The sequence below is a fragment of the Empidonax traillii genome, unplaced genomic scaffold (genome assembly GCF_003031625.1).
Source record: "Empidonax traillii isolate 1590-97213 ecotype Southwest subspecies unplaced genomic scaffold, ASM303162v1 scaffold135:size1941959, whole genome shotgun sequence".
Taxonomy (NCBI): Eukaryota; Metazoa; Chordata; class Aves; order Passeriformes; family Tyrannidae; genus Empidonax; species Empidonax traillii.
Window position 1 is genome coordinate 726,579 of NW_020955328.1, and position 15,601 is coordinate 742,179.

At 43.1% G+C, this 15,601-nt stretch overlaps 1 protein-coding gene across 1 annotated transcript in view; it reads left to right on the top strand.

The window, feature by feature from the left end:
• The first annotated feature begins 2,237 nt into the window (after window positions 1-2,237).
• Window positions 2,238-15,601, top strand: part of NOS2 (nitric oxide synthase 2) — a 16,288-nt gene continuing 2,924 nt past the window's right edge. The window contains exons 1-23 of the mRNA XM_027883850.1: window positions 2,238-2,326; window positions 2,961-3,136; window positions 3,766-3,862; window positions 4,443-4,565; window positions 4,656-4,804; window positions 6,691-6,853; window positions 7,248-7,339; window positions 7,718-7,859; window positions 8,257-8,396; window positions 8,969-9,143; window positions 9,467-9,568; window positions 9,872-10,066; window positions 10,401-10,483; window positions 10,765-10,909; window positions 11,126-11,230; window positions 11,393-11,442; window positions 11,539-11,713; window positions 12,197-12,329; window positions 12,689-12,767; window positions 13,210-13,388; window positions 14,023-14,186; window positions 14,918-15,128; window positions 15,462-15,549. Coding sequence (XP_027739651.1) covers window positions 3,030-3,136; window positions 3,766-3,862; window positions 4,443-4,565; window positions 4,656-4,804; window positions 6,691-6,853; window positions 7,248-7,339; window positions 7,718-7,859; window positions 8,257-8,396; window positions 8,969-9,143; window positions 9,467-9,568; window positions 9,872-10,066; window positions 10,401-10,483; window positions 10,765-10,909; window positions 11,126-11,230; window positions 11,393-11,442; window positions 11,539-11,713; window positions 12,197-12,329; window positions 12,689-12,767; window positions 13,210-13,388; window positions 14,023-14,186; window positions 14,918-15,128; window positions 15,462-15,549 — 2,897 coding nt within the window. The 5' untranslated portion in view covers window positions 2,238-2,326; window positions 2,961-3,029. The remainder of the gene's footprint in view (window positions 2,327-2,960; window positions 3,137-3,765; window positions 3,863-4,442; window positions 4,566-4,655; window positions 4,805-6,690; window positions 6,854-7,247; window positions 7,340-7,717; window positions 7,860-8,256; window positions 8,397-8,968; window positions 9,144-9,466; window positions 9,569-9,871; window positions 10,067-10,400; window positions 10,484-10,764; window positions 10,910-11,125; window positions 11,231-11,392; window positions 11,443-11,538; window positions 11,714-12,196; window positions 12,330-12,688; window positions 12,768-13,209; window positions 13,389-14,022; window positions 14,187-14,917; window positions 15,129-15,461; window positions 15,550-15,601) is intronic.

Below are 15,601 nucleotides of genomic sequence, written 5' to 3' on the forward strand. Positions count from 1 at the left end.
GACCATCACATATTCAGAAACAAAACAAAATTTGACTCCAAATGACACCGTGGTCAGCATGCCATTGAATGTCAGACAGTCTGCTTAGAAAGGGCACCTCTTTCATCAAAGTTTAATGCAGGGAAAGCAACTGGTTCTTGCATTCTGATATGGCAGAGGCAGAAGTGGCTGTGCAAAAATAGGAAATATGTACAGAATTGGTTTTCTGAAGGAAATACCTTCCAAGCAGTGTAGAATATTTGTAGAAGGAGTGCACAGTGAGCTTGTTTAATTAATCTCTGGCTCCACCTGAGAAATGAATGGTGCTCTCTTGTTCTTACTGTACAGAGGGAGTTTTATTACTGATTTCAGTGAGTAAAAAAACAGGTCTTGTTTGAGCAACTGGAGTGAATAAGCAGTTCCCTGAATGGCTGTACCTTGGCCAATCCTTAAAACAATTCTCCTCAGGAAAGATGTTTCTTCTCCTCTGGTTATCCCAAATCTAATTTTTCAGTTCCACTCCCTACATAGCCTTTCCTGGATTTCAGCAGTCTCCAAGCACAGGGAAATAAGGAGGGTGAATATTGAAAGCTTAGAAGCCACTGGACAGAGTTGAATTCAATTAAATTTCTACTAAGAAGTGTTCTTTCTTACAGTACTAGACATTAGGATTCCCCATGGTCTGTAGAAAAGTGAGGTTAATAAGAAAGGGAAGGGCGCAAATAGGATTTTTGAACTCTGACAAAATAACAAATGCAAAGAAGAGTGTAAATGCTCAGAAAACTCAGGTCTATTTTTCAAGGGGCTGATCTCTAGATCTGGATTATTTACAGGGAATCTTGTGCAGGAACACGTGTGCACAGCACTTGCTTTGCCTCTAGCAGTGCTTTATACAAGAACTTTCCAAACAGAGAAACTAGACACGGGGAGGAGAAAACACCTTGCCCAAGCTTGTCCAAGAAAAGCTTGACAGCTGCAAAATGAACCTGCATTTCCTCATTTCTCTGTCTGCCTTATGCCTCATTTTTGCTCAGTTGGCATCTGTAAATCTCTCTAGTTATCACTGTGCCACATTTGACCTGACATTAGTCAGCACATGTATTAATCATCTTTTATTTGTAAATAGATTCCTTAAAATAGCCATACATAATATCATCCAAGGAACAAATCAGTTCATTATCCTTGCTGGCGCATTGGCCTGGCACTGCTCGTGTGGGCTGCACGTGCCTGGCAGCACTTGGCACTGCTGCCAGCCCTGGTCCTGGAGGGCTTGTGCCTTCCAGACTGCAGGGAGGAGCCTGGCTTTGTAATAGGTACGTGTTATCTAACACTGAGAATCAACTCAACAATCCCATCCAGCTGTCCTACCGGTATTCCCACATCCAGCACAGTGGGAAGAGTTTGTTCTTCAGGGACTGCAGTTTCCTTCCAGTATTCCTAATGCTTTGGAAAAGCACCACAGGACAAAGCTTGCAGGCAGCAACAGGCAGAAGAGAGAGCTCTGGAGAGCAAGGAATTCTGCCCAATCTCTATTGAGTAAACTTGACCAAAGTAAGGAGGGAATATATTTATGTGAAATGTAAAATACCTGTCCTTAGTTACAGTCACCTGATGGAATGCTTTCCTGGCCCACACTGTAAAGTTCAATGGCTCTGTAAAACTTCTCCAAGTTGCTCACTCTCCTCCTGCAGCTGAAGGTAAATGTACAGGCATGGAGACTGGCCACACAGTGCCCAAGCTGAAAGAAGCCCTTCAGGATTTATTTTTTGTAATTTTAACACTTGTGCAAGGTTGCAGACGGTGTTGAGTGTGATACCCTGCCGTTCCCTGGAACGCAGACAGCAATCCAGGCTGTGGCAGGCAGGGGAAGGACGGGATGCTCCAGTATCAGCAGCAGGTGGCTGCCCTGCCTGCCTCACACAGGTTATGTAATGCTGCTCAGCCACACACCCTCCACTTCTCCAATACAGGACATTTTGGGAATCCCCTTTTTTTTCAGTCTCAATGTCCAGCCTTACTCAGCTGTTTTGCATACATGATCTGGAGTATAAAATGCTTTTGCCTCCCAAGAGGGATACAGAGCCTGAGAGATTAAAGTCAAGAAACTTTGATAGAGAAGAGCCTCTCCTGGCAGCCTGGGAACACCTCCCAGAGCCCGGTAAGAATCACTGTGGCTAGTTGTTCATTCTGTCATTTATTTACCGCAGCTCACAGGTAAGGTAATTATGTAACAAACTATATCTTTCTTTCTTTATTAGGAGCAAAGCGTTGGACTCAATCTCCTGCTCTATTCCAAGCTATCTAGCTGCTCTGAAAACTTTGTCCCCCCCTTTCTGCTGATTTAAAGGTTTGTGCATATAACAGGTAACACTGTCAGTGTTATCCACAGAACCCCGTGGTGCAGAACACACAGCAGGTTCTTACTCTGAGACAGTGAAGGGAAATGTGAGTCTGCTCTCTTTCTTCTTTTCTCTTTTTTTCCCCTATTATTATTTTTCCTCTTTTTTCTTATTTTTTTCCTTTTCCTCCTTTTTCTCTTTGTGTACTGTTTTTATGTTTGTATGGGGTTTTTCTCCTTTTTTTCCTCTTTCTGCTTCTCTTTTTCTAACCTTCCTTTCTTTCTTTCTCTCCTCTTTTTCTCTCTTTCTTTCTTTCTTCATTACTGTGTGATGTGTGGATGACACAGCAACATTTCACATCCCTTTTCTAAGCTTGTGGTCTGCTCAGACACCAATGTTTGCTGCTTTACACGACTGGGGGACATTTGAAATTCTCTTGCCACTATTTTAGATTAATATATGGCTGCAGCATTACACTGACAAAGCAGTGATAGTTTGGGTATCCCTACTCTGAGTGTCAAGCAACTAAAAACAGGATGTTAGTTAGGTCAGATCAGTTAGTCTGGGGAGTTTCTAAGTGATGTTAAAGGGAGTTACCCTCTTGGGTAAAAACTGACCTTGTTGGGTTTTCTCTGTCCTCAGAAGTGTTCCCATAACACACAAAACAAGGTTTCAGCACTGTGAACTAAGACCACAAGTAAAGCGTAAAAAATGCTGTGCCCCTGGCAGTTTGTGTTCAAATCTCGTGCTGCCAAGAGCCACTACTCTGGAGAGAAGGATTTCAATAACAACGTGGAGAAAAATAGGAAGATCCGTGGGTAAGATCCTTGTCCTTTAATAGTTTCATCGTTTATTTTTCATTTGAAAAGGGAAGATATTAAGTAGTTTGGGTTCTGAAGAAACCTGTAATGTGTTTCCAAACCACCAATAATAACAAAAGAATATTGTCCCTGGGGGTTCCTGGGTGGTGTTACTTGGTAATGGACATTAAACTCTTGTGTTTAAGTTATGCAGTCAATGAGGATAGAAATCATTTTGCTTTCTCTTCCATAGTTCTAAATTTATTTGGTATTATAATGGTTTTATGTATTGTCAGGAGGCATTTGTGTGCTATAAAAATAGCAAAGTGATTAGTTAGGCTGTAATTAAGTTGGTAAAGTATTTGTGTGATGCAGTTTATACTGTATAAAATAAATTTCTCAGTCTTTGGGCTATTAGTTATTTCAGGTTTCATATCTGTGTTTTCCTTCCCACACAGTGCTCTGGGAAGGGTGATACTCTGGCTTTACTATTGACTCCTCATCCACTGCTCCCCTCCCTGCTCGGCTTCTGGACTCAGTACAGCCTTCAGAGACAGTGCTGAGCATCTCCCTGCTGATGCTGAGGGCAAAACTAACAACAACCAAGCATGTTGCCTTGTACTAAATTGTCTTTCTCCCTTTTAAAGCTTAGGGAAGGATGATGGCAAATTATACGATCCGAGCAAGAAGCAGAACAAGGTGCTGCCCATCGTGACTTCGGCAAAGGCCAGGGAGGAGGGAGAGGTGTGTTCCCAGCATCTTTGTTTGATAATAACAAAGTGGTGCTTGCTGCCCAAAACTTCTCCAAGTTCTCTGTGAGGACTGACTGTGGATGCAGGAGGTTAGGGCTGCTGGGAGATCTTGGGGTGAAAGTTCTTTTCTGACCTAAAGGAGCCTTGGTAAGACTGAAGGGAAGAGGTGAGCCTGTTGGGATTGGGATGGCTGATTCCTTTATTCACCTTTGCACACCCAACCTTTAGTAACAGACCTGTCCTGTCTCTAAAATTGTCTGCTGCACTGTTTTCCTGATACTGCAACTATTATGTTCAGAGGGAAGGCCTTATTGAAATTATAAAGATGTTTGCAGTGGCAGATACTGTTTGATTAGTAGAAAAATACTTTTTCCTCCCATTTCCTGTCAAACTGTTGATTAACTCAATAGTTTTGTAGTCAAATAAATACTCATGTTGGAGCAGATCACATTTATATCAAGTTTCTTGAATTTATCTGTAGCCTTTTAATGGTCAAATAAACTTTGAAATGAAACTTCAAGATGTTTAGTAGGTCTGAAGACAGTATGCATTTTTATCTTTTCTCTCTCCAGAACCTCCCTCAAAATGATATCAAAGTTTCAAACCAAATATCAAGATGTCCAAGACATGTAAAAATAAGAAACTTCGAAAATGGGTCCAGCTTTCTTGACACACTACACCTGACAGCAAAGGAGGTGAACTACAGAAATCTGAATGGGGATTTTTCAGCACTTTGAAAAAATACAGACTGCAACATTGGGTTTTGACATTTTATTGTTTTTCAGGTTCTCAGCTGCCGGACCAAAGCCTGCCAAGGGTCACTCATGACCCCAAAGGGCCAGGTGAGAGGTACCAGAGATGGGCCAGTTCCACTGGAAGATCTTTTGCCTCAGGCAATAGACTTTCTCAAGCAGTACTACAGTTCATTTAAAGAGTAAGCCAAATTACCTTTATTTTTGGTATAAAAATGTCCTCTCCCTACCTGTGTGTCTGTGAGACTCGAGGAGGTTCCTCTTACATAGCATGCGTTTAAAAATTACAAAAGGACTTTTAGAAAAGCTAAATAAAACTCTCCCTGCAGTGGGTATGCTCTGTGTGCCAGTCCAGGGTCTCAGGAACACAGGAATGGAGGCTGTACCGTGCATTCCTCAGCTTCATCCCTTTGCAGTGTGCTGCATCCCAGCACATTGGACTGTCTTACAGGGTGTTACCTTCTGTTTTCTTGGCAGGGGTTGGGATTAGCTCCACTCAGCTCAGTCTGAGACGTGAATAATGTGGATAATGTGTTTTGTTTGTGCTGTTCCAAGTGCCTTTTCTCTGTGTTCCTCTCAAGGCTTTAGCCAAATATTGGAAGGCCAGTCTTGCTTCTCAGCCTTGCTCTGTGCTATCAGCATGAGCTCATTGAGCATGCCAAGAGGGTGCTCAAGAGGTTCTCACAAAAATGGTCATGGTGCAGAGGCATCTTCTTGCAGGAAATGCTGGAACAGCCGGTTGAGGTCCAAGAGTTTGCAGTGACATTTCACCTGATGAGCTTTCAAGCAAGAATTCAGTGTTTGCTCATCCCATTAGAAAACATTATCAAATTTTCAAAGGGACTCAGCCAAATTGTGATCACTTCTTTAGGCACTTTGAACTCTTCTACAAAGCTTTCTTCCCTCTGAATCTTTCTGAAAGTCCCTGTCTTACACACAGGCTGTACTTGCCACATCTCTGTGTCTCTGCTCATGGCTGTTTGATCACATTGATTTACACTATCTTACATGCTTGCCCTTGATCTTTCATCTTGCTGAAAATGTGAAAACTCTCAGACAGTGCAGGCTATTTTCATTCTGTCTGTAAGCCCACAAAACAATTTTTGTCTGTGCTGTTATAGATATTTTCTAATGTTTTGACTTCACTCTCTGTTATCAAGCTAAAGAATTTTAGAGTTGGTTTCCCTGACAAAGGAATTGCTCAGCACTTCCTCTTAGGAATGAAAATCCTCAGAAGAATTGTGTCCCTGAGACAGTAATGGAACTTTGAGAGGACAGTCACTGTCATCCTACCTTTGGCACAAAGTTCACCTGTTCTCTGGTTTTAGTTTGCTTGTGATTTGACTTTTTTTTTCCAAATTAAAATACAAAATCCAAATTTAAACTGAAAACCTTCACAGAAAAGCCTGTGAAAAATTCATGCATGTGTGGGGAAAGGATGGTGTCACTACTTAAATTTCTTGTGTTAGTTTCTTCAGGAGGCCAATAAACTCTGTCATTCACACTCCATAGGGACAGAAGCCCTAAAATGCTAAAGCCAGAAACAATTCTCCTCTGCAGTTCTCACTCAGAGTCCTGTGGACTTAACTCATACCATTACCTAGAAATACCCCCTGCCTTTTGGTCGGACTGTCAGCCCCCAGACAGCTGCACTAGGGGACAGCTGTGCGTGGGGACGAGGGTGGGGTGCAGTGGAGGGAGCTGGGGGACAGTGACAGTGCCTTCTCCACCTGAAGCACAGTGAAAATGCTGCCTGTGTGAGGCAGTGGAGGTTTTCATAAAGGGTAGAGTCATTTATGTCTACATGCAGTGAGTGTAGATTTATAACAGCAACAGGTTTCTCAGTGTTTATTCATTCTCCTGTGTCAGCCTACCCAGATGCTAATGCCCTCCCTGGAGATTTAATCCCTTGCATTCAGGCAGGGAACAACAGTGCTGTCAGGGGAAGCTCAGAAGCTTCATGCAGCAATGTGTGGGATGTTCTTGACCCTGACCACAAAGAGAATGTCTGCACTTTGGATCAGTTCTAAGTCATGACATTCTCATTGTTTCTTTTCCTTTTCAGAAGGTCAAAAATGGAAGAATACCCGGGCCGACTGGAAATAGTGACCAAGGAGATAGAAACTACAGGAACCTACCATCTGACAAAGGATGAGCTGACCTTTGCTGCCAAACAGGCCTGGAGGAACGCACCCAGGTGCATTGGGAGAATCCAGTGGTCCAATCTACAGGTAAGCTAAGGATCCAGAGGTTATGGGCCAGATAGTTCTGCTGGGAACTGGAAGAATGTCCTTTACTTTGGTAGAACATGCCATTGCTCCAACTGAGGAGGACTCCCTACTAATCATATCAGAAGGTCGTTTTTTGTAGTTCTCTGTTCCATAGTGGAATGAAAATGTGTGGGAGGGCAAGTGCAGGAACCAGTATGTAATGGAACCAGGTGCATGTTTCGGTCCTTGGAGGATTGTTATGTGTGAAAATGATGCATATAAAGGCTATAAAAATGAACCTTTCCTAATGAAGCTACAATCTTACCTTTCCTTAAATGTATAGGAAAAATAACAAGCTTTCATTACTGTTTCAAAGTAAGTTTTTCTTCTTTACATTTCTGTTGGAAACACGCAGGTGTTTGATGCACGGGACTGTAAAACAGCACAGGAAATGTTTGAGCATATCTGTCATCATATTCAGTATGCCACAAACAATGGGAATATAAGGTAGGTCTCTTAATTTTAAACAACAAAAATCGCATTCAGATTTGGCATCCAAAATACCTGAATGGTTTATCTAAATATTTTGGTAACTTGTTTCTGCTTTTAATTCTCCTGGCATATTTATATGTTCCTCTATGTGACCCATCAGCCATTTTGAAATTTTTAAATTTCATGGTCGATGTTGCAAAACCTTTTGAAATTCCTGGGGAAAAGAGATGATTTGAAGATTCAGGGAGGTGGGTAGAGAGGATGACTGATTCTATTTCTACTGATGTTTATTTTAGAAGTATAAAATATTTCCCGTTGGGGGCACTGTATGCCTCAGTAATGAGGTGTGTGGTGTGCAGGGTGGTGTAAGGGTGTGGCTGTCTCTCCGTGCAGATCCGCCATCACGCTGTTCCCGCCGAGGACGGACGGGAAGCACGATTTCCGTGTGTGGAACAGCCAGCTGATCCGCTACGCCGGCTACACGCTGCCTGACGGCTCTGTCCTCGGAGACCCCGCCAATGCCGAGTTCACCCAGGTACAGCCAGCCCAGCGCCTGCTGCTCCCCTCGGGATAACCCATCTCCTGGGGCAGTTCCTTGCGTGTTGATGCAGAGGGGTGGGGAGGGGAGGAGTGGGTGGGATGTTCTGCCCCACAGGTTCTAGGCACAGGCTGGAGCAGTTATTTCTTACAGTCCTGATATAAAATGCTGTCCTCCATCTCAGAGCGGGGTGAACTAACACTGCCCGTCAGGGGACACCAACAGGGACACAACCAGTACTTCAACAGCACACCTCAGCATTGTTTGAGTGGGAAAGAGAACCTTTATTGCTTACAGTTTACCTCAGCAGGTTTTAGAGGGTTCAAACTCTTCTGTCTTAAATCAGGAGGGGGAAACCTGAAAGAAACACAAAATGTACTTTCTGTACTTACAGCTGTGCATCGAGCTTGGGTGGAAGCCGAAATATGGCCGCTTTGATGTACTTCCACTTGTCCTCCAAGCAAACGGCCAAGACCCAGAAATATTTGAATTACCTCCAGAAATTGTCCTTGAAGTGCCAATGGAGCATCCAAAGTAAGCATGCAAGATTTAGATAATTGCATTCTTGCCTCTGCCTCACCTTGGCAGGTTATTGGGCTGCGCCTGTGGCAGTGATTTTATGAGTTCTTTGTTGGGATGAAATGTTGGTAAATTGTCCTGAAAGGTAAAATGCCTGTTAGAGCAATGAAATAGGTTTCAAATTAAGGAAGCCAATATCAGTTTTATTGGAAATCTTTTTTTTTTTCCCAGTCTCCATTTTAATCATATTCAGAATTTTAAAAATCATAATTTCTTATGCCAGTGTAATACGCAAGTAAAATATAGCTTCACTCATAACAAAGTGTTTGTTGCCTTTCTCTCGCTGGTTTTTAACTCTTGTTTGCTTTGGAACTGGCCTGCAGATTGTAGAACTCTGTAATATCGTTCTGCACTTTCTGTAGCAGGCAATTCTCAGTTACTACACTGAAAACTGCTGTGAGCTTCCACAGAGCCTGCTCCATGGGTCATTCCTCCTAGAATTGGCACTCTATCTTCCTGGACTTTTCTGGTTATTGCCTTAAGGAGGAAAAGACATAGCAAAATGAATCAAAGTGGTTGTTTGGCAGGTATGAATGGTTTAAGGACCTGGATCTGAGGTGGTATGCACTGCCTGCTGTGTCCAACATGCTGCTGGAGGTGGGAGGCCTGGAGTTCACCGCGTGTCCTTTCAACGGCTGGTACATGGGGACAGAGATAGGAGTGCGAGACTTCTGTGACGTGCAGCGGTACAACATCCTGAAGGTAACCTGCTTGGGGAAGGGGGTTGGTCTGCAGGGGGGATGAACTTGTTTTGAAAAAGAGACACTATCAGTGTTTGTGGGGATGGGAGAGAAGCACTCCCTTTACGAAACGGCAATAGCCTCAGGAATCAGAACTCCAAAATCCAACTTTACCTTTAATCTCAGATGTTTCTGCTGCCATCAGTTTCCTAGCAAGAGACTGACTCTTCCCCCTTCTACACTAATTTTTCCTGCATATTAGGGTGATGAGGTAGAGAAATCAGGGGTTCTAAGTTCCATGTGGTAAATTTGCTTTTCCCTATTCTCTCCCTTTTTCACACATAGGAGGTAGGGAGGAGAATGGGGCTGGAAACAAACAAACTGTCATCGTTGTGGAAGGACCGAGCTGTTGTAGAGATCAATGTGGCTGTGCTTCATAGCTTCCAGGTGAGTGAACAGGGGTGGGAGAGACACTGAACACTGACTAAAAGTGAATCAGAAGCTTTACAGCATGCAATTCCAGTTTGGGAGAGGGAAAATGCTGATGTTAAAGAAAAGATCTAAGAGTCCTTAATCAAAGGCCCGTGCCGCAATCCGTATCTATACAGTAATTGCTGATAGTGTTTATTTCCCTGCACCGAGTAAAGTCCTTGAAATATCAACCAAAGCAAGAGGATTACTGTAAATGCATCAGGTAGGGGAGCAGAATAGGCTTTTTAATGAATGCTTTTCTTTTTGCAATTGTTGTAGAAACAGAATGTAACTATCATGGATCACCACTCCGCCTCCGAGTCCTTCATGAAGTACATGCAGAGCGAGTACCGCGCGCGCGGCGGGTGCCCGGCCGACTGGGTGTGGATCGTGCCTCCCATATCGGGCAGCATAACCTCTGTGTTCCACCAGGAGATGTTGAACTATGTCCTCACCCCCTTCTATTACTACCAGGTACACATCATCAAAACCAAAAACCAAATCTAGTAGACGAGCTCAGCAGTCCAGATGCAATAATGGGACCTGAAGGAATCTGGGTGACAAGGCCTGGGTAATTCAGGTTCACTGGAGAGATTCAGAAACAGCAGACAGGAGCTATTGTCTGTGAAAGGTGATGTTAGTTCTGTTGAATTCTCTGGCTTTAAGTAAAGTGCAGTTTAATTAAGAGATTGATCCTATATTTGTACTCGGTGGATTGTATATACAGATTCTATTTGATCTGACCCTTCAAAGATATACAAATTCGTGTACAAATTGTTGAAGCTTAACTTTTTTTTTTTTTTTAAAGGTGGATGCATGGAAAACACATGTGTGGCATGATGAGACCCGGAGGCCAAAGAAAAAAGAAATAAAGTTTAGCATGCTGGCAAAGTAAGTTGCTGAAAAAAGACTCTTCATGCTTTCTCCATCTATTCTATTCTTGTGGTGCTTCTGTTCTACTTTAAAAAAAAAAAAAAATTATTTCAGTAGGGGCCACCTGAGTTGTTTGCATCATAGCCTTACCTGTCCACACATTCATATCTAAGGTTCTTGTTCAGGGCTATCTAGAGTGTGCTGCTTCTACACCATCTTCCCAGGAAAAGCCTTGCTCAAGATCAGTGTTTCCTAGCTTGTTTGTGAATCAATTATTATATGTGGTTCTGTTTCCCCAGGGTTGTACTCTTTGCATCTTCACTCATGCGACAAGCGATGGCCACCAGGACCAAGGTCACTGTAATCTTTGCAACAGAGACGGGGAAATCAGAAACACTTGCCCACAACCTGTGCAACCTCTTCAACTGTGCCTTCAACACTAGGGTGAGGAATGCAAATCATCCACACTGCGTGGAGGAAGAAGATTGACTTCTCCAAACCTATGTTTTGAATGTTCAGTAAATATAAGTTGGAACTTTGATTTTGTATTCATCTATCGTAACGCCGTGTCAGTTTGGTCAGCGTACATCTGGCACCAGAGGTATCTAAGGGTAGTTCTTATGTCTGCTAACAATGTCTCATGAGCTTTATTCCTTCCAGATTCTGTGCATGGATGAGTACAATATTTGTGACCTGGAAGAAGAAACACTTCTTTTAGTGGTTACAAGCACTTTTGGGAATGGAGATTCTCCAGGTAACGGAAAGGTAATGCTCAGAAATATGTATGAGACTCAGCTCAAAGACTGACACCAAAGACAGCCCTTTCATTTGTCTCATGTCCTTGAGTAGGATATGAAGCAGGGTTGCACTTCTGTTTTAAATCAGGGTATTTTCCCAGCCTTAAGTATGTTATGATTTTTTATGCAGACCTTGAAGAACTCCTTGTTCACACTGAAACTGCTGAGAAAAAAAATTAGGTAAAAAATACTTTATTGTTTGGTTTCCATGTTATTGAGTCCTTTTGCATTTCACGTAGCTTAACACAGCAACCCTGTTTTTATTTCCATGTGCAGGTACGCTGTGTTTGGTTTGGGGTCCAGCATGTATCCAGAGTTCTGTGCCTTTGCTCATACCATTGACCAAAAACTGGCCCAGCTTGGGGCTTCCCAGCTCACTCCAGTCGGTGAAGGGGATGAGCTCAACGGGCAAGAAGAAGCCTTTCGCACCTGGGCAGTCAGTGCTTTCAAGGTGAATTTAGAAACACAGCTCATATTTTAGTTCATTCATTCATTTTTTAGTTGAGTATTCACTAGCTTCCCATAAAAATGAGGGAAAATGTAGGAAACCAAACATCTGGATTTATACATGAGTTTGGAACTCCCCTTTTCTGTACTGCTTGCCTAAGTTGGAGAGGGAACTGAGTCCCTTTTCTGTTATTTTTTAACATTCACATGAAGTTGCATGAACCCTTTTGGGTAATATAATAGTCAGTATGAGCAAGGTTGGTTAGCATCAAACATCAGAATTTTTTGCAGTAGAACATTTTTTTAACTATAATGGCATAGAAGTGGAATGTTATTGAACTCACTGGCCCTGGGTAACATCACTGAACTCAACAGCAATGGGAAATAGCAATCTGTGAATCTGATAGCTCCTCCTTAGCATATGACAATGCTAAGATCATTTTTTTACTGTGAGTAGCCTCATTTTTTGTGATTTTTTTTTTCCTAGGCTGCCTGTGACATTTTTAACATCCGTGGAGGACACAGTATTCAGCTGCCTGAGATCTACACCTCTGAGGAAAGCTGGGATCCTACCAGTTACAGGACAGTGTATGACTCTCAGCCCATGGACCTGGCTAAAGGTATTGCTCCCACCTTCCCCTCCCTCTGCTGCTTCAGGTGGGGCTGAACTCTGAAGGTTTGTCAAAAGTGCTCCTGGTCCTGCTAGATGGTCAAATGCCAATAATGAGGTGTAGTGGTCAGAGAAAAAAAGACACTGGTTTACATTGCATAAATGATCTTTTCCAGCACAGTAACATCCCCAGAGGAACAAAAGCTGAGATGAACTGCTCTTAGTCAGGGACTGGAGCACACAAAACTGACTGATCATCAGTCACATTGTAGGGTCAGCAAGGTTCAGTTCTTCTCTGCATGTTAACTGAAGACATTTTAAACAAACCTAACCACAGTTACCGTGAGTCATGTCCTCTTTTTTCACCAGCTCTTGCAAGCATTCATGCCAAGGATATAATTCCAATGAAGCTGAAATTCAGGCAGAATCTTCAAAGTTTGAAGTCCAGGTATGATACCTCATTCTTTTGAATATTACTATATTACATTTCACTAAAATCTTAAACATCTAAAAGGCCTGGTTATAAACATCTTCTCCCTACAGTTATTAAGACATATGTAGGAATTTTGTACTGTCCTTAGTAGAAGTATGGGAGCTGTTCATTCTGCAGTGGGGCCACACTTCCACTGGCTGATTCCAGGCATGTTTATTGAGTACTGGACAGATCAGGCAGCACTTCAGCACCTGGTTTGTTTGGATACAAGTCCTTCATGTATCTGGACTCTGATTTGTTTAAGTCTCCGTGAAGCCCTAAGCTGGTCTGGTGTTTGGTGATGACCACAAGGAGCCCTTGCCAGCTGCCACTGCAGGTTTATTCCTTTGCTGCACAGGTCGAGGGAAATCCTGTCAACATAACCAAGATCTGTCTCATCTCTTTCTTCTCTATCCAGTCGTGTTACCATTCTGGTTAAACTCTCCTGTGAGACTGATCAGGAAGTGCACTACCTGCCTGGAGAACACATCGGGATTTTCCCAGGCAACCAGCCAGAATTAGTGCATGGCATTATTGCACGTGTCCACGATGCCCCTCCAGCTGATCAGACTATCAGGCTTGAAACCTGCACTGATGGTAAGCTGGTTTTCTTTAGATAAAATAACAGAGGATGTTGGACAGATTTCTTTAAAATAACTAAGAATTTTTATCAACAGAATTTGATTCTGTGGTTCTTTTCTTAAGTTTCAATAGCATTTTGTTGCTGCTTTTTGGTTATTCTGATTCTGATTTTGCACACTGGCAGTCCATGGTGATTTCACCAGGGTTTGCAGAGGTACCCAAGGTGACACTGTTTGTAATTCAGTTGCTAAATTAGCCATTGATCGCAATTAAATTAATCAACAGTTTGCTTATTGTTGCTACATATCAGAATCCTAAAATAGACTTACATGTCCTGACCATCTTTCCCATCTCAGTAGAAACAGTCTGCTAAATCATGGGATTCTGGCACACAGAAAGATGGTTTCCTCAAATTAAAGATTTACAGTTTCCAAGTGGTGTTTTGTTGCTGTGCAGATCTCTATGTCAGATCGTCCCCTTACAAAATGTGTGAAATCTCACATTACCCTCTTTCAGCAGGGTGCTGTGGTCTAGACCTGCTGCACCCTCCCTGAAGGCATATTTTGAAAGACACTGAGTTTTGCAGAGCTCTACAGCTGTCAAATACCATGGGCATTGCCAAGTGGCCTTTTATTTCCCTCATTTCCAGGTGGCTACTGGACCAGTGACAAGAAGATTCCAGCCTGCACACTCCCTGAGGCTTTGACGTACTTGCTTGATATCACTACTCCACCCTCCCAGCAACTGCTAAAGAAACTCTCCCAGCTGGTGACAGCAGAAGGAGATAAGCAGAGGCTGGAAGTGCTGTGTCAGGTAAGCCTTGCGGCTGCAGTTTTGTTCGCAGGACTTTGTACCGGGCCCTCTGATGCCTTTGAAATGTGTAGCAGAAGCTCAAGAATATTTTGTAAGGATGGGGCTGGGGTTTTATGCCTCTGTTACATGTCCTGTGTTCTTGGAAAGCCAACCATAGTGAGGGAGAGGGTGGTCTGGAGGCTCATCTTGGGCGTGGGAATCAGGAGGGTTCAGATCTGGTGTTTCCTGGGTGGGTCTGGGTGGGTCACTGCCTGCCTGCTCTCTCGCCTCGTGATGGTTGATATTTCTGTCAGAGAATTTGGTACTGTGAGAGTAGGAGGGATGTGGTTTTAACTGCCAAAGACTCATAGATGTGGTAAGTGCTGGCTCCTCCCTCTGGGCTCAGCAAAGTTCTGTAGGGATCAGGAGCTGGGCCTACGCAGTTTTGTGGATGTCTCATAACAGGGAGCTGAGAAACAGATTCTGCTTCGGTTTCTGCATCCTCACTGAGAGACCGGATGTCTGAGAGCTTTATGGGGGGGATTCTGTACTTCTGTTTTCAAAAACTAACAATTTCTTAGGAAACCCCAGTATTAGTCTTGGGAAAGTTTTGAGAACTCTCTGTTGACTTGCCTGCATATTTATTTGAATGTAAAGCAGGAATCTTGTTTATAAGGGACATTTCAAATATCTCTGATCTCCTGAACTCAGCATGACCTGCTAACATTGTGGTGATTCCCTTTGGCTTTTAGAGCACAGAAGAATACAATAAATGGAAGTTTTACAACAACCCAAACATCCTGGAGGTCCTGGAGGAGTTTCCCTCTGCTGAAATCTCCACAGCTTTCTTGCTGACTCAGCTTCCATTTCTGAAGCCCAGGTACTATTCTGTCAGCTCCTCCTGTGACATGACAGCCAGAGAGATTCATCTGACAGTTGCAGTTGTAAACTACAGGACAAGAGGTAATGAACTGTTGTTTGCATTTCTCTCCTAATTAAATGGTATTTTAGGCTGCATTGTGGTTCATAAAAGTCCTGTGTCTGCTATATGGCATGAAGCATATCTGTATCAAAAATTGTGTATTGTGATACTTGCAGAATAGTACACTGCAGTGCAGGTGTTCACACTGGGCCAGGACTTGCTAAAATCCTGCACCATCATCAGTGCATCCGTGGTTTATAAATCATTACTAGACATACACTTATTTAAAAAACATAATTTTAAGTATAAATTGCTTTTTTAAAAACTGAGAGCTTTTGAGTGCTGACAGAGATGTTCTCTCTTGCTCTGCTCAGATGGAGAAGGGCCTTTGCACCATGGAGTCTGCAGCAGGTGGCTGAACACGATAGCTCTTGATGAAACAGTCCCGTGCTTCATACGCAGGTGAGTGAGGGAGTGCAGGACAGGGTAAAACCTCAATTACCTGCCCCCCCCC